General features: G+C 26.4%; 5 protein-coding genes across 15 annotated transcripts in view; 3 read left to right on the top strand and 2 right to left on the bottom strand.

The window, feature by feature from the left end:
* Positions 1–9,422, bottom strand: part of LOC100642370 (uncharacterized protein C1orf112 homolog) — a 34,825-nt gene extending 25,403 nt beyond the window's left edge. For 4 of the 8 annotated variants that reach the window (XR_007224785.1, XR_007224784.1, XM_012310725.3 and 1 more), the window contains exon 1: positions 9,241–9,416. The gene's annotated coding sequence lies outside the window, so the exon portion shown is untranslated. Of the gene's footprint in view, positions 1–9,240 lie in introns of all 8 variants that reach the window. The other 4 variants (XR_007224786.1, XM_048407653.1, XM_048407651.1 and 1 more) reach the window with 3 other exon arrangements.
* LOC100652077 (E3 ubiquitin-protein ligase LRSAM1) lies at positions 266–4,721 on the top strand. 2 transcript variants are annotated; one of them, XM_003396901.4, is made up of 13 exons: positions 266–541; positions 840–1,082; positions 1,156–1,566; positions 1,646–1,675; positions 1,942–2,043; positions 2,117–2,225; positions 2,352–2,513; positions 2,592–2,691; positions 2,760–3,003; positions 3,090–3,215; positions 3,287–3,481; positions 3,557–3,760; positions 3,843–4,721. In XM_003396901.4, exons 1-13 carry the CDS (start codon positions 470–472, stop codon positions 3,966–3,968), a joined length of 2,124 nt encoding a protein of 707 aa, XP_003396949.2. In that variant the 5' UTR covers positions 266–469; the 3' UTR covers positions 3,969–4,721. The 2 variants fall into 2 exon arrangements, with proteins under 2 accessions (XP_003396949.2, XP_003396948.2); XM_003396900.4 differs by lacking the exon at positions 1,646–1,675.
* LOC100642846 (DNA polymerase epsilon subunit 3) lies at positions 4,848–5,880 on the bottom strand. Of its 2 annotated transcripts, none has more exons than XM_003396908.4 (2): positions 5,545–5,880; positions 4,848–5,363 (listed from the first exon to the last, which is right to left on the bottom strand). In XM_003396908.4, exon 2 carries the CDS (start codon positions 5,361–5,363, stop codon positions 4,974–4,976), a length of 390 nt encoding a protein of 129 aa, XP_003396956.1. In that variant the 5' UTR covers positions 5,545–5,880; the 3' UTR covers positions 4,848–4,973. The 2 variants fall into 2 exon arrangements, with proteins under 2 accessions (XP_003396956.1, XP_003396955.1); XM_003396907.4 differs by having other exon boundaries at positions 4,848–5,385; positions 5,545–5,873.
* On the top strand, positions 6,434–9,233 carry LOC100652283 (gamma-soluble NSF attachment protein). The gene is made up of 8 exons (XM_012310724.3): positions 6,434–6,751; positions 6,933–7,000; positions 7,078–7,162; positions 7,275–7,292; positions 7,364–7,571; positions 7,645–7,893; positions 7,972–8,214; positions 8,327–9,233. Exons 1-8 carry the CDS (start codon positions 6,702–6,704, stop codon positions 8,465–8,467), a joined length of 1,062 nt encoding a protein of 353 aa, XP_012166114.1. The 5' UTR covers positions 6,434–6,701; the 3' UTR covers positions 8,468–9,233.
* Positions 9,423–10,052: 630 nt separating the features above from the next.
* LOC105665957 (syntaxin-6) lies at positions 10,053–17,060 on the top strand. 2 transcript variants are annotated; one of them, XM_012310718.3, is made up of 7 exons: positions 10,053–10,364; positions 11,569–11,765; positions 12,001–12,095; positions 12,796–12,855; positions 13,503–13,735; positions 13,827–13,921; positions 16,839–17,060. In XM_012310718.3, the coding sequence occupies exons 1-7, from the start codon at positions 10,330–10,332 to the stop codon at positions 16,913–16,915; spliced, it is 792 nt and encodes a 263-aa protein (XP_012166108.1). In that variant the 5' UTR covers positions 10,053–10,329; the 3' UTR covers positions 16,916–17,060. The 2 variants fall into 2 exon arrangements, with proteins under 2 accessions (XP_012166108.1, XP_012166107.1); XM_012310717.3 differs by lacking the exon at positions 16,839–17,060 and having other exon boundaries at positions 13,827–15,978.
* The last annotated feature ends 493 nt before the right edge of the window (positions 17,061–17,553 follow it).

Below are 17,553 nucleotides of genomic sequence, written 5' to 3'. Positions count from 1 at the left end.
TCTTAGACTCCTGTATTGAATGTTTTGTACCTATTTATAATTTGTTCTTTTATATAATAATATATAAATCAATAAAGTACTTAAATTGTTGTACAGTAACATATTTTTCGTGTAATCATCTTTATAAACACGTAAAAAATAAAATTCGTAAATATCTGGAACATCACTTCTAATGATAATAAAAATCGCATATTTTTCTGCTATTCTGATGAAAATAAACAAATCAAAATTTAATTAATAACAACATCAATGAAAAATATATATTTTTTAAAACTAATCTTGCATATTTCTAGGGACTTAAAATATTAAGGTACGTTACTGTTTTATACGTTTTACCACACAACTGTCAAATTGACAAAATCAGTTAGCGTTGTATAAAGCATGTACACATGTGGGTAGTTGAAGGGAAACCAATAGCAGGATGACCTGCACTCGTAATGTTCATTTATTGCCATGACATATACGATTAATGATGTCTCTACCGCATGGGAGCAAGGTTAATGTCGATTACAAAGCACGACTAGAACACAAGTTATACCTGGTATGTTATAATGAATGAAGGTTAATCATTTCATATAATAAGTAACCTTGATTCTATAGCTAACTTTTGATATATACATGATAATCCCAATATAATATAATATTATATTGTTTCTAATATGCTATTATTTTTCAATGATTGAATTTAATATACTTCTTGTTTATTTAATATTGATTTAGTTATTTCATTAATGAAAAATGTCCAATTTCTTTTAATAATAAGAACAAAATATTGATAATATTTAATATTTAACTAAAATATTGCCAACTATATCACAGATGTTATTATTATTTAATAGGCTAGAGAAAACCCAGAACCAATATTCGATGTGTCTGAATGTGCTTTAAAACATGTACCCTCTGGTATTTATTCACTGTGTAGAGTATTCAGAAAGAAAGTGCTATGGATGTATAGTAACAAGCTGACTTCACTTTCGGGTGGAGGTGCCTTAAGTGATTTATCATTACTCGTTGTATTAGATATTCGTGATAATGAATTTACTCGTTTACCATCAGACATAATGTGTCTTGCTTCTCTCAAGGTATTATTATTGAAGTCGAATAAATTAAATTATTTGAGATTTCTAAATTATTTTTTAATTGTATATATTTCAGGAACTTTATTTACAAGACAACAATATTCGAAAACTGCCAAATGAAATAGTACGCTTAAGTAAATTAAACATTTTGAATGTGGCAAAAAACAAATTGAAACAATTGCCAGAGGCAATGGGAAATTTAAAGCAGCTTAGCATGTTAGATATTAGTCATAATAAACTTCATAAACTCCCTAAATCTTTGGGTTATGCACAACAATTAGCAGAGTTAAATATTGATGGGTTAAATTTATTGTATCCACCTCAAGATATTTTAAATGGAGGCACAAAAGTAATTATAGCATTTCTAGCAAACGAAAGTGGCATTAAATATTCACCAGAAGAGCCTGATTCTGAAACAGATATATCAAGAAATATAAATTTTGAAGATATGCAAGGGGTATATCAGAATAAAAATAATGATGTACAGGTATTATATAATATAGGATTATGAACTTTGATGTTGCACTTACACAGTGTGTCTTAAATGTTTTGATTTTTACTTTTAGGCTGCATTACAGAAGCTAGAAAAAATGAAGGCATGTGGATGCTTTTTTTATTTTAGTATGCTTTCAAATATATCTTGCACATTTGCTACTGTTTATTGTGAGACTTAATTTTTATTTATAAAATACTTATTATATGTTTATAAAAGTAAAAATTTATATATTTGTATTGTAATATTTCTAAACTATGCTTGATTATGCTTATTTTTAATTCTGATTATTTTGAAACAGCTGTTCCTATAATATTTTATTAAATAAAGAGAATAATTTGCAATTTGAAGATTTATTTTGTCTTGCAGGAGCATCGCCAAAATGCATTATTAGAAGTTGAAAAGAACATCAAACAACAACAAGAATATGAAATGGAGATGCAGACAATGTTTAAAAAACACAGACAGAAGGTAACTAAAATTAGAATTACTTATTTACAATTAATGCTTTTAATATATTGCATTAAAATATCTTTATTTCTAGCTTTTGCAAGATCTTGCTTTACAACAAACTCAGTTACAACACGAATTACAAAAAGTACAACAAGAAAGAGATTCTAACAGAGCACGCTTACTTTCTTATATTTATAATGGTATAAGTAAAATATTTCTATATTATATTTATTTTATGCAAAAATATAAAGAAATATCTCCTAATAAAATTGAAAAAAGTTTTCTTTCAAAAATACAACTGCTAACATGTCAATAATTTTCTTTAGCTGAAAAAGAAGCAGATAATGTTATTAAAGAATTTTTAAGAAACAGCGAAGAAGAAAGGCAAACTCAAGCAGAATTATTAGAAAAGGAAAAACAAGAAGAAATGCAACTATTATCTTCTTGTCACACAGAACAATTTATGTTCCGTACAAAGGATACTCTTCGTTAGTATTAAATATTTAGAACAATATATAACTCATTATATAATTGTAATCTTATATTTATGTATATGATTTTAATAGTTTCTATGGAGAAATTACTTGAAGAAGAACTTCACAGAACTAGAAAGTTAGAAGAACATAGTAAATATAGAGATTGTGCTGCACAATCTTTACTCACACTGTTAGTAACATACTGATAATATTTTACATAAAAGTAAAAGTATGTTTAACGTTTAATAAATATTTCAGAGAAGTAAGAAATAATGATCATTTAGCACAAATAATGCAAGATCAAGCGGAAAAAAGACAAGATTTAATTGACACATTAAGACAAGATGAAGTTTTGCAAAAGGCTGCTGTTGCAGCACTATTAGAACGTAGCGATACACGTTGTTGGAGTATCGTGCAACAAGTCAATTTAGTACAATCTCAATTAGCTGCACTTACGAACATTGAACTAGAGAGGCGAAAATTAGAAATTAACCAGCAACTTGTATGTAGTATTCATAACTATTTAATATTTTTTACATATACTTAGATTTCTATATTATGAAAATATTTTATTATTTTATTAAATAGAATGAAATAACTGAAAAAAGAGTGGCCTTGAGTGCTATTCTTATGAACTTATTAGAACAGCAGAAAAGCAGAAGAGATCAGCTTCTGGAAACAATTAATAGCATAGAACAACAACGTTGTATTACTGTAAGTATAGGTTTATATGCTATTGTCTTTCTTACTATAATTTCTATAAAATTATTATTCTATCTTTTAAGAATTCTAGAAGACAAAGTCAATTTTGGTTAATGCAATATCAGTCTTTAATGGAAACACGTCCTCAGGGTTTATTGGAAATGTTAGAACCAACGTTAGTGCGACATGTTGCAATAGCAGGTGCATTACATTGTTTGCCATTTCTAGCTTCTTTGCCATCATTACTTCCAGATCTTAGTGATGAACAATTGAAAGCTGTATGTGAAGTATTAATTCATTTTTACCATTCGTTATCATTCAATTCACAAGTTATAACACATTTCATATTCTAGATTGGAATACACTGTGAAAATGATCGCACTGCTATAAGACTTGCAGTTGAAAATTACTTGGCAGAATTAAAACTCAACGAATCTAGAACACCCATAATACCTTCTGCACCACCAGAAGAAGCTTGTACAAGTTCTAATTATCAAGAATACAATGCTACTCAGAGCATCAATACTGCCGAATGTGTAATTTGCCTTGATCTACAAGTAAGCAAAATGTTTATTTCATTTAAAAAATTTTCGCAATAAAATTCAGAATATAATTTTTATGATTTCATTTTTCTTGTAGTGTGAAGTAATTTTTCTACCATGTGGGCACCTTTGTTGCTGTTCAGGTTGTGCAAATATGATTTCATCAAATTGTCCAATGTGTAGAAGTGTGATAGACCATAAAATTCACATTGTAAAGCCTTAAAATTTGAACATCTTTTGTAAACAATTCCATTTAGATATTATTTGATTATTAATTTAATAGTATATCAACAAATTACTATTTAAAATTTTATGTGGAAGAATGTAATAACGTTTATAATACGTATTATATATAATACGTATGTAATACTTTAAATATTTCCATTTACAAAAGATAATTTCTCATAAAGCTATAAAATTTATCCAATAAGTTTTTTTTAATTATATATCTCTTCCAATTAGTAATTTACTCTAATGTTATAGTTTCAGTCTTTTGTGAAATTATGATTATTATTGAAATAGAATTTTAGGCAACAAAATTCAGTTATGTATATGAACTGTCTAATATAATAATCGTACTTTATAGAGATGAGATCATATATAATAATTATATTTAAGATAGATTAAAATTATCTAACTTTTTTATCATTATCTACAATAAAAATAAGAAAATATTTTAAATATTTGAAAATAAAGAAATAGAATGAGTTGCATTTATTAACACTTGACTACAAACGTCAACTTTTATATAAAATCATCACCGACATATTTGTACATACAATAGCCTTACGAGTACTGTGAAAATCACAATTTTAATCTATTATGGTGGTTAAGAGTTAATAATGCAAAAATACCAAAAATAATAAACAAGCTTTTATAAATGATAATTTATATAAGAAAACTTTTTTATAAAATCTCATTTCTTAAGTGCAGTATGTTAAAAGCATTCATTAATAAAATATTGACATTTTACCAATGTATGTATACTCTTTAAACAAATATTGTTAAGCTTAAAAAGACATGAATAAAAAAAACGTTAAAAAAGACAATTTGTTTTGAAGTTTTAGAAAATTTCAAGGAAATTTGAATTAAAAATTTTTTATACCAATATATTTTACCTTTTATTACAGAATAATAAATAGAAACATTTAACATGTTTGGTAGATTTATACAATAATTGTGTAAAATATATACTTATTTTTATCATAACTTATTTGCTTAGTACATATCAAAAAACCATAACTTCTCTTCCTCCATCCTCCTCTTCTATAACATCATCTTCATCCTTTTTCTGTTGTTTTTTTTTAGATGTTGCATCTTTTTTTTCTTTTTGTGCTTTACGGAAATTCTCTAATGATTCCTGCAGTGGGTCAACAAATTGTTCAAATTCTATATCATTCATTGCTTGAATAACATCTTGACCGCTTATTGTTTTACGATTTCCTTTCTTAGCTATTATATTTGCAGATGATGTCAGATACAATATAAAAATTGAAGATGCTTTTGCCACTGCAGTTCTAGCATCTTTAGCAATTGTAACTCCTTCTGGTAATGCTTCTTTTATAATTCTTGTTACAACTGCATTTGGTAAATTAAGATCTTCAAGCCTTTCTGCCATCTGATGTTTTTATTTAATTATTCTATATAAACATAATATTTGGGGGGGGAGAGGTAGTACAATATTAAAAAAGATAAAAATCTTAATTGTTTATAATAAAATACGTTATGCTTTAAGGTTATGATCCAGTATGAACGAAAAATATTAAATAAAATACAATAAAAATTACGAATTAAATTACCTTGTTTTAAAGATGTTATCACACTCAAGCTATCTTTCAATTAACTTATACTAAAATTATATCGGAATAAAAACACAGTTTCTTCTTATTTCCCGCCAATGTGTCAATTGCACATATATTCAAAATGAATATTGAAAATAACACATAAAAAAAAAAGAAGAATAAGATGTCACAGACATATGAAATTTTCCAACATTTGTACCATTAGATTTAAATAAATAATGTTAAAAATCATGCTTCTGTTCTCAAGTGGTATAAATCAAGTTCTCAAGTGGTATGAGTATGCGGTGGAGTAGCGTATAACACAAACATCAGGTCAAGATTAAAATTCACACTGCCATCTATATAAAATAAATGGCGCGATTTCGAAAATTACAAGCACATATAGTATTATTTATTTGAATGTTACGCCAAAAGAAAAATGATCTATGCTGTGTGAGGTTTTACCAATTTTTACCAAAGATAATAGTTATTAAAATATAACAGTCGCGTATATTTTATTTTATAAATATAAAATCATATTGATAGGAAATTTTTGTAAACAAATATTTCAAATAATGATAATGTTTTCGCTATAATTTTCAATCATGGTATTGATAAAGTTGGAAATGATATGAAAATGGTAAGATTCCAATAGGTTCCAAAATTTTTTCACATACAATCGTAGAATGATATATACAGTTTAGTTGCCAGACAAAATCCCTCACGAGAAATAACATGACGTCACATTACCTCCACTGGTACTTTACAGCTATTTCGCTTGTATCACGTGATATAAATTTCGTCCAATAACAACTATTATTCGTTTCCCCACCTCCATTTGTCTACAGTATGAGTCGCAACGTCACTAGTCCACTAACTATACTACCTTTACCACTACCATTAGATCTTCTCCCTTTCTTCCCTCGATCTAGTAAGTAGCAACTAACAACCCTGAAACTGACAAACTAGTCTAACAATATTTAGTTCGTACCACGGTCGTATGTCGCATGTATCGTCGTTCGTAGTCCGTGGTTTGTATAAAGTGGAGAATCTGTCGTCTGTACGGTGGTTTGACAAGAGCCATTCGGTACCAAAATTAATTCCGAAACTGACAGTTTCATCACTCCAATTACCTACTACAACGAAAATCGAAACAAGGCACCATTCGGAGAAAAATGTCAAAAATCGAAGAAGGAAATGCTCATATACGACAAGCTGAGAAAAGGTATTGTCAATATAAAAGATACTGTCAATGCAGAATTGCGAGTAATTATGCCAACAATTAATCTGACTTTCGTCAATTTTTTTTGCATTTTGCAAATCGATAATACGTACTTTTTTATAGCGTAAAAATAATTTCATTTTTATTGATCCACTTATTCAAATACGGTAAATCTATTTTATAGCTTAAAAACATCACTGTTAAAATGGAGACCTGATTTCGAAGTTGCGGCCGATGAATATACAAGTGCAGGTAAAATATATACATAGAAAGCATTGTCATAACAATATCACACAATTAATAATCATGTTTTCTGTTATTTATTTTAGCAACTTGCTTTAAAATAGCGAAATCTTATCAACAATGTAAAGAATGCTTAATGAAAGCTGCTGATTGTTATAAAGAAAATAGATCGTATCCTTTTAAATTGATACAGTTTTTATATATATTGAGATAGAGTATGATTTTAAGTTTCTTTTGTACAATTTAGAAGCAATTTTATTCTTTAACATTAATTCTACAAAAGATGGTTTCATGCTGCAAAGTAAGTTCTTTAGATCCTTAATAATATATTGTGAGAAATATTATCATTTGCTATAATATATTCAATTGTAGGAGTATTGAACACGCTGTATTAATTTGCAAAGAAATGGGAAATCTTGCAGAAGCACCAAAACTAGCACATAGTGCTTGTTCTTTGTATCAAATGCATGGGTCACCTGATGCAGGTGCAGCTGTACTTGATAAAGCAGGCAAAATGATAGAGGCTACTCAACCACAAGAAGCACTAGAATTATTTAAACGAGCTGCTAATATTGTTATGGTTAGATATAATTTACTTTTGTAATTAGTGGTAATGTTATTGAAAGTCATATAATATGTACTTTTCAATGAAGGCTGAAGATAGTCCACGTCAGGCTGCAGAATACATGAGCAAAGTGGCAAGATTATTAGTAAAACTACAAATGTATGATGAAGCAGCAGATGCAATTCGGAGAGAAATTGGAATGCATCAACAGATAGATCATGCACCCTCTGTTGGTAGATTAACAGTAGCATTAGTGTTAGTACAGTTAGCTCGAGCTGATCAGGTAGCAGCTGAGAAAGCTTTCAAAGAATGGGGAAATTACTGTGAAGCTCCTGAGGTTTGAACCATTTAAAAATTTAAGACTTTGTAACTAAAAAGATTACATTTATCTTCATTTGTTCCTACTTATCATCAGGTTAATACATTAGAAATGTTACTACAAGCATACGATAATGAAGATGCAGATGCTGCAAGAGCAGCATTAAATAATCCTTTCATTAAACACATGGATGTTGAATATGCTAAACTCGCTAGAAGTATACCTCTACCACAGCAACAATATGCAATACCTCCTCCAGGAATAAGAGCAAATGCAGCAGAATCATATACATCTCCTAATGCCTCAAAATTGGTGGAAGAAACTACTACTGAAGTTCAAGTAAACAATAAATTTGTTTATTTAATAAAACTATATATATAATATAATTATATAATAAAACTACATGTAAAAAGACTTATAAAAATTTTCTTCAATTTATATCACTTTTCAGAACATGAGTATTAAAGAATCTAAGGATACTACCACAACGTCAACAGAAGATACTATTGAGAAAGAAGAGGCACAAGCAGCACCTTCAAAAAACAAAGGAAATGAAGAAGAAGATGACGAAGAATATGAAGGATTATGTTGATTGCGTATTATTATTATTAAGGTTAACTATTTATATCTTGAAGTATAAACAAATTTTATTTTGTAAAAGATATTATATTGTGTTAATCTAGATATATATATATTTAATGCCTAAAAATATTCTTTACAGGAATACTAATCATACACACACGTACACACACACATTTATATATATATATATATATATATATATATATATATATATATGTATATACATAAATCTTAAATCTTGTTAAATTCTTTAATGCACTTTTACTAAGCATTATTTAATGGTTAGTAAAACTTTAGTAAAAAATACTTCGAAAAATATTCTTAAAAATACTTTCAGAAATACATTGCTTAGAAAGAAATTTTTCTTATTTAAAATAACAGTTACATGAAATATCTTAGATATAATTCCTTATACATGCTGCAAGGAATCCTATGACAAGAAGTAAATATGTAATATATATGCATTTATGTTGAATATAACAATATTTAAGAATATAATCTTTAAAAAATACTGTTCTCATGTTGATATCTGCTTCATAAGTATTATATTTTTTTTGTTCTTATAGAATATATTCTGATGATTGCAGATCTTGTCAATAAAGATGTATAAACACAAATATATTTTAATAATCTAATTTCATGTTTACGAACTGTAAAAATATATATAGAAAAATAAATTGTTACTGCGAGCGCTTAAATACGTGTTGATTCTCTTGATATTGTGTACAAGTTAAAAGAAATGAGGTTATGAATAAATTGAACTCTCTATACATGTATACTCACAAATTTTGTCTTCCAAAATCACAGACTATCTTTTCCTATGACATATCCTCAAAAAGATAAGAGATTTTAACACAATACTTTTCACTTATTCACAAAATTTTAAATACAACTTTTCACTTGTCGGTTTTGAAAGATTGCCGCGAAATGATGCATCAACTACTCGAAAACATAAATCACTAAGGATAGACAAATTACAAAGAAGCTTATATATACGTGATTATCTAAAAGTGTTTCATATATAAATACGTAGTAAAAAAATTATTTATATTATTAACTAAATAAAAGGATAGTATTTAATGTATTAAAATTTTATAGTTGGAAATTCACGCATTTTTTTTTACGTGTTTTGCTAATTCAAGTTACTTTAGAAATATAGTATGTACCATTTTCTCAACTTATTTCTGTAATAAATTAAAAACTAAAATTGCACAATTTATTATGTAATTACAAACAAATTATAATAAATTTCATATTGTACTGAAACTAAAATTGAATTCAAATATAACAACAAATATCAAGTTTATACAACATAATATTTTCAAAAAATTAGCGCGAAATAAGTCTGCGCAAGCTTCAATCTGTGGATATAGATGAGCAAATATCATCATGTAATAAAACGCTTTTAAACGAACAAGGAACATGAAACTCCTATATATTGTTACGAAACTAAATAAATAATATAATCAAATATTAAATTTTACTATTTATCATCCATATTTTATCACTACTTCGATTATTAATCAGTCCTCTATCGAATGACTGTGAACTTCACTTTAGGAGTTTCAACACGAAATCAATATTACAGTGGCTGTTAAAGAGGCGTGTTTGCGCACGAACGTTAAAATCGAATAAATAGTCGTCTGCAGGAAGACTGAAAGCAGACGTCACAATACACGACGACGTCGTGGTATCATAACACTAGAGCGCGAGCAAGTGTCAATTTTGATTATTGTCATCGTTCATCTGAGTATCGATAGTTCTGTCAAGATAGTTTGGAATTTCCACCGATGATCGGCAAATCGCGTATACGTATTTCTGTGGGTGCCGTGAGGCGGCGAGAAAGGCCACCTCTTTAAATTAAAAGAAGGAATGACGCTGGAGAATCCGTTCTTTGTCGTCAAGGAGTAAGTAAAAAAATGATCTCCCTGTTGTATAAATTTTTAATGAATATTCTTCAAGTTTCAGAATTATCCATAAAAAAATCGATATCAATATCAGTGAAGTTTATGCAGTTGTCAAGCTTTTGAATTTTTGTTGCTCCTTTTGTGACATTGATATCGTATATATACATCAACCCTTTAAGAATAGTCGCAAACGAAATTACAAAGAAACTTTACTTTTGGTGTTTTGAAATAACTTCTAATTGTTATAACTTTCGTTGAGAATGTTTTACGATAATCCATTTATTCTGCATCTTATCTTAATATACATATACATACGTTATAAACACCTCCCTCTGATCTGAACTTCTTATATGTATTATTTTGTTCGCTGAATTTGTTCAACGTTTGACTCGTTATTTTTATCGGGAATAGCGTTGAATCTTTTTCCGCAATAATTTTAGATTAAATTCATTGCATTTTTATGTTTTTATAATACGTAGAAAAGTATATTAAATTTGCAACATTCTATTAAATGTATCAATAGACATTTTTTTTTATTTTTTAGTATTTTTATTAAGAAATAATTGAATTATTATTATACAATGTTTTTATATTTTAATGCGCATTTAATAGATACAACAAACATAAAGTAACAATGTATAATCGATTGATATTTCTTATCAAAAAAGACTTTTTATTTGATATTACCTATAACTCATTTCCTAAATTATTTTATTCTTATATTTAATAAATACTACTATTTATTACTAAATATGAATTACTAGAAAGAAACGTTGATGTATATTTATTACAACTAATTAGATTTTCACATGTACATAATTTTACTAGTTTGTTAAGTATCAAAAACAAATTTCCTGATATTTGAAGTACTTGTTACGATTACATAACACTTGTTAAGTCAAAGTGCTTATATTTATATAACATATTTGTGATCAACCATTAATTACTAACGACGTTGCAGTGCAAAAATTTATCGTTCCCTTCTTAAATATGAAATAATTTTATTCATTTTATTCCTTACAAACAATAATTGTTGTTTGTGTTGTTTATTTACATGTATTATATTATTCTATATTATATATTCTTATATTTTAATGTATAATTTATTTATATTACTGATATAATATTTAATTAATGTAATGTAATTAATGTATTATAATTTTTTAATTTATAATATAAATAATATCACTTATTTGTTTTGTAGCGAAGTTTGCAAGGCCTTAAATAAAAACCGCGGTTTATACGGGCGCTGGACGGAATTGCAAGATGTTATTGTCACGAGCTCTACCGTGAGTGGGGGAATCCCAATCTCACGTGACGAATTAGAGTGGACTACTACCGAATTACGAAAAGCTTTACGCTCAATAGAATGGGATCTCGATGATCTAGAAGACACGATCTATATCCTTTGATATACATCTATACATTACGAAATATATGATATTAATTCTTTTAGTATTAAAATTTAATACTAAAATGGTGTACTTAAATAGATAGCATGTACATTTTTTCTTAAAAATCGTCATTTATTTATTGAAATTTATATAAAATTAATTGAAAAATGTTCTTTTTAAAATTTTGAATTTTTATATCCATGAGCTATATTTCCCTTAATGTACTATATGTGTGTCTATACGTATTGTAGAAAAAAATCCGACAAAGTTTAAGATAGATAACAAGGAATTAACGGTTCAACGAAGTTTTATCGAACAAACGCGAGAAGAAGTTAAGGTAATACTTCTTAGATAACATTTAATGTTTATATTAATTAATAGTTTAATTTAATATTTTCGAAAATGTACAAGATCCGACCGAATAACGTGTAAAAACGAGCATGACATGACTGTTTCTGGAAAAATAAGAAAATGATATAGAATACAATTTTTTCATTCTCAGATTAAGTTTTCGAGAAAATCGAGTTTCAAAATTTATCAGGTATACTTGAACTTGGCTAATTAGTGACTAGATATATCTGAATGATCAATAAAATGTTATTCTAGATGCGAAAGTAAGCAAAAAATGTAAAATAAAATTGTTCCATTCAAAGTTTAGTTTACAAAAAAATAAAGTTTGAATATGTTTAATTAAGAATCAATCTAGTAGTACATGCGTATGATAAATTATCAAATTTATTTTTCCCGAAACTAAGACGTCTTATGAAAAAATGTTATTCTATATTTTCACACATGAAACGATTATTTTAAACCTATCCAGTTCGGAATTAGCTCTATTTAAGTATACTTGATTTAATTCTCAAACTCGATTTCCTCGAAAACTATGTCAAAAATGAAAATATTTTATTTTATACTTTTTTCTTATTTTTCCACAAGAAATCATGTCATGCAGGCTTTTAAATATTATTCAGCCGAACTCTCTCTCTCTCTCTCTATATATATATATATATATCAATCATATTACTAATTTGTTGCAGACTATGAAGGATAAAATGAATTTAAGTAGGGGTCGAGATCGCGATAATACAGCCAGACAGGTTTGTCGGATTTACATACTATCTATATATATTTAATTATCTTTATAGTTTTTGTCATCTATTATCTTAATTGTTTAGGAATATTCAATGAAAGTACCAATTATAGTTTAAAAAGCATCACGAAAAATATAAGACATACATACATGTACTTATTATATTTTATAATTATATAACTACATAATTATAATTATGTTTATTATTTGTTCAAATAAAAATAATTATTTTAAAAATAATTTAATTCATATAAATGTATTTTCTTTTACACGTTTAAATTTCGCTCGCAAATTACTATCGTATACATTGCGACACCTATATGAAGCTGTCAAATTCACCGATAATGTTGATAGTGATTATCAAATTTGCTTGTTTGTTCCTTAACGCTACAACTTTTCTGTTGCTTTACAAATAAGATACTAGCAATCGAAATTACTGAAATAAGAAAATGGTTTATACGGTAAATCAATATTTGATATTATGAGTGTAATTCATAAGATAAGATTTTTGTACTACATTAGTATAATTTAAACGTACTCGTCAAATGATTATTAAATATCTTTACATCAATGTGTACATATTTATAGCTAATATGTATGTGCTATATTTTTGATTTAACAATTTGTATATTCATATTTTGTTATTTATCGCAGCCACTCTTAGATAATAGTCCTGCTCGAGTTCCTGTCAATCATGGTACAACAAAGTACAGTAAATTGGAAAATGAAATTGATAGTCCAAATAGGCAATTTTTGGGAGACACGTTACAACAACAAAATGACATGATGAGGCAACAAGATGAACAATTAGACATGATAGGTGAAAGCATTGGAACGCTTAAAACAGTATCCAGACAAATTAATACTGAATTAGATGAACAAGCAGTGTAAGTTTCTAATCAGTATTATGTAAATTTATTATTGTTGATAATATTACTTTTTAGTTGGTTTTTGAATATATGTTTTCAATTGTTTCAGTATGTTAGATGAATTCGGTAATGAGCTAGAGGTGACTGATTCTAAACTTGATGCAACAATGAAAAAAATGGCCAAAGTTCTTCATATGAGTAATGGTAATTATAATAATTACATTCCTGCTCCTACTACTGCAACATCTAGTGTTTCTGATCTTGCCTCTAAACCTTCTTCTCTATCATCCTTATCAAATACAATAACTAATTGTTTCTTGTGTTCTGGAGATTAAATAGATATTTTTATTATAATTTTACCATAATTATTCAGTAATATTTATAAACCACGTATTCTTTTCGCTTGAGCATTTTCTTTTGTTCAAATTTATTTACAATATTTGGCTTTGTTATTGATACCTAATTTTTGTGTGATACAAAATTAATAATTTTAAACATTTACTGAAAAATTATGGAATTGTGTAATGAATTTAATAATTCATTTTGTCTTTACAATAACATTGCATATTGTGATTACCCATGAATAAGTCATTTCCTATTCATTCTCTTCATTAATTTAAGCTAATTTTTAGCACTATTGCACTTATTTTTAATGATTTGATTTTTCTATTAAATATATATAGAATCATACTGCTATATGATTATTTAGAACAAGAAATTTATTGGAGAGTAGAAGTCTCATTAAATTGAAGTTAATTTTAAAGCAAAAAATTAATAAAATAAATAGTATTTATAATTCATATATTTCATATAATGAAATAACCATTTTAATTTCTTTAGTTTTTAATTATTATATTAAGTATTAAATTGACAAATTATTTATTATTTATTAAATGACTAAAGTTTTAGTAAAACGATAATAATGGGTTAAAACATATTATAAACATGACATAAAAGTAAAAATTGATCCATATACTTAGTAGGAACTCTTACTTAAATTATAAAAGATCTTTCTGTTATTTTATTCATCATTTTTATTATAATAATATAAAAGGAAAAATTGAAAAATTTATATTTTAATACTCATCTTTCCATAATCTTCATGCTTTTCTTACACAATATATTCAAACGTAAGATCTTATAAATGTTATGTTAACTTTTATTCTCATCATAACAAAAATAATCAAAAACAAAGATTAATTTTTTAATGTAAACAGTTGTTGAAAATCTATGTATATAAAATAATTAGTATATAAATTTATAGTTTTTAAAAAAGTTATATATATTTAAATTTAGTAAATGCTCTCTAAAAATGTAGTATTAAAATGGACCAGTTGTAGTTTCAGAACGATAGTTAATTTTAAAACAATACAGTTCAAGTATTTATTTACATAGCACGATAGGCACTAAATGGTAGCATGAAATTCAATAGCAACATCAGAAAATTAAAGAAAGTTAACATATATCAACAAAATATAAATAAATAAACAAATTGTATATAAATACCTCAGTATATAGGGATTTAAAAAAGTAGTTTAGATGAATAGAGAAATGTTAACATATTGTCAAATATTTCAAAACATGTATCAAAGCAGGAAAAGGTAGCACAAGTAATTTGTGCCTGAGAAAATTTTAATGTCATAAATTTATAGACAAATATATATATTATACATATATACATATATACTATTAGAAAAACATTTTCAATAAATTTGGAAACTTCTGATACTTCTACTTCCAATGTACACAACATGTGATATTAATATATTGATTAAAGCGTAGACAAAAATAGTTTAGGACCTGGTAGTGTGAAATATTCATACAATATTGTGAAAGTACCAGTCAGTTTATGTGTGTAATGAATGTAAATGAAAATATAAAGTTTGAAAGAAAACTGTTGAAGAGAAAGAAGAGAAAAATGTGAAAACAATTATTTGTACGTATGGTGATTGTTGATTGATTGTTTCTCAATGCGAATGAGATTGTTCATAAGTACTATAAAATTTAGTGACTCCAGGTAATCTGAAGCTCTCTCTCCATTTTAAGAAAGTAAAACATAATAAAATGAATTGAAAATTAGAAACTGACACGTTTATTCGTTGTTAGAAGAGTGTTGATAGTATAATGTTGTGAATTCATACGTAAAAGAGAAATTGTTTATTCTAGTTGTATTTAAAAATTAAAAGAAAAAATTATATCTTATTATTTCACATAAATGACCAATTGTGAAGACATACTGATAAATAAAATTTGAGACTTTATTTATACTGTACATGTTACTGTAAAGTACCACAAACTCCTACCCACTGAAACTATTCAAATAATAATTACAACAATATTATATATGTATAAGAACTCGTTATATATTGAATTCTGTGTTTGAGAGATAATAATGAATATATTTTTTCATTAAATTTTTGTTAAAACCAATTTTCAGCACTTTACTTTGTTTATCGCATTCAGTTTCTCTAATATTCATATAAATAAGCAATATAAAATCTCTCAATCATGGAATATGATCTTTTTCACTTAAAACATGTTTATAAATGTGTCTTATAGGTATGTCATTTTTCCTCATTTTTTGCTTTTATATGTTTATGCGAAAATAATTTTTATTCATGCGTTTATGCAATTTCTAAACAATGAATATATATAAAAATTATTATTTTGATGCTTCTGTAATTGAATAAATGTTACAATTACTGCTTGTTATGTATAAACAACTCAAACTCAAAATATAATTTTAAAAGGTATTTAAATTAGTTTATAATATTGATTCTTTGCACTTTTAAAGCATTGAATAGATATGGCAAACATTTTTCAAAATATGTAAAAGATTAAATCTTAATAACAAATTTATAGCTTAATATTTAAGTGCAAAGTATCAATGTAGAAAATATAGCGTTAGAAAATGTTTGTTGAAGAATGCATGTTGAAAATAATATACAATATTTACTGTTTGAAGAAGGGCCAAATATATAAATATTAATTTTTCTTATATAGTATGACATATATGACTTGTTTAATTTTACCGTTGTTCAATGAATGACGATAAAATCTCTTGATTCTGACTACTTTTTTTATAAGTGACGCATGTGATGTTACTTTCCGTTTGTTTTAGATCGGAGACAATGGGTAGCCATTGGAGTGTTGACCGCTATATTGGTGTTTCTAATAATTTTATTTATAATTAAGTGAATCTTGTTTAATTTCCTAGTTTCCTTAAGAATTTATTGGTTCTTCTTCATAGCATTTAGACGAATGTGTTAAATTCTGTTTTAATAATGAATTATTAATAGCGATATTCTATGATCCATTATAATAAATATTTACAGTTATTACATTTTTGACAGGATAATTATGAATTCCCTTTCCCAATTGCAGGTAATAACTAGATTGAAATATCCAAGTATTTTATATATATTATATTAATTTCAACATTTCACAATATTTTAATCTATCTTGTAGGTTTTGATAGATGATATATTAATATTTGGTTAATGATTAATAACACCATATTACATACTCTCCGACATATTGTTTATTTTGTATTCATATTAAATATGTATCAATATTTTTATAAAAATGTTATATTATACACATATAAATTGCTGCATAATGATACATATTATAAAATACATTTGAATTTCCGTTTCCCTTTCGATTTTAAAAATGTTTTCCCAATCTTTAATATTTCATAAATAAGTCATACAATGTATTACATACAATTTTGTATATTAGAAATTAAAACAATTGCCTTCTTTCGGAGGAACTTCTGAAGCTTTCTCAGGACTTAAAAGGAGACTAAAAAGTATGGCAATTACAATAAAATGATT

Source organism: Bombus terrestris, chromosome 7 (assembly GCF_910591885.1).
Source record: "Bombus terrestris chromosome 7, iyBomTerr1.2, whole genome shotgun sequence".
Classification (NCBI taxonomy): Eukaryota; Metazoa; Arthropoda; class Insecta; order Hymenoptera; family Apidae; genus Bombus; species Bombus terrestris.
The sequence above is the reverse complement of the archived record's forward strand: the minus strand, read 5'-3'. Positions and strand labels throughout refer to the sequence as shown.

Excerpts from the sequence above, each read along its gene's own strand:
- LOC100652077 (XM_003396901.4), top strand. The coding sequence starts at position 470 with ATGATGTCTCTACCGCATGGGAGCAAGGTTAATGTCGATTACAAAGCA. Across the intron at positions 2,514-2,591 it reads CCGTACAAAGGATACTCTTC|TTTCTATGGAGAAATTACTT; the intron begins GTTAGTATTAAA and ends TGATTTTAATAG. Across the intron at positions 3,216-3,286 it reads AACAACAACGTTGTATTACT|AATTCTAGAAGACAAAGTCA; the intron begins GTAAGTATAGGT and ends CTATCTTTTAAG.
- LOC100642846 (XM_003396908.4), bottom strand. The coding sequence starts at position 5,363 with ATGGCAGAAAGGCTTGAAGATCTTAATTTACCAAATGCAGTTGTAACA.
- LOC100652283 (XM_012310724.3), top strand. The coding sequence starts at position 6,702 with ATGTCAAAAATCGAAGAAGGAAATGCTCATATACGACAAGCTGAGAAA. Across the intron at positions 7,894-7,971 it reads ATTACTGTGAAGCTCCTGAG|GTTAATACATTAGAAATGTT; the intron begins GTTTGAACCATT and ends ACTTATCATCAG. Across the intron at positions 8,215-8,326 it reads AAACTACTACTGAAGTTCAA|AACATGAGTATTAAAGAATC; the intron begins GTAAACAATAAA and ends ATCACTTTTCAG.
- LOC105665957 (XM_012310717.3), top strand. The coding sequence starts at position 10,330 with ATGACGCTGGAGAATCCGTTCTTTGTCGTCAAGGA. Across the intron at positions 12,096-12,795 it reads AAACGCGAGAAGAAGTTAAG|ACTATGAAGGATAAAATGAA; the intron begins GTAATACTTCTT and ends AATTTGTTGCAG. Across the intron at positions 13,736-13,826 it reads GAATTAGATGAACAAGCAGT|TATGTTAGATGAATTCGGTA; the intron begins GTAAGTTTCTAA and ends CAATTGTTTCAG.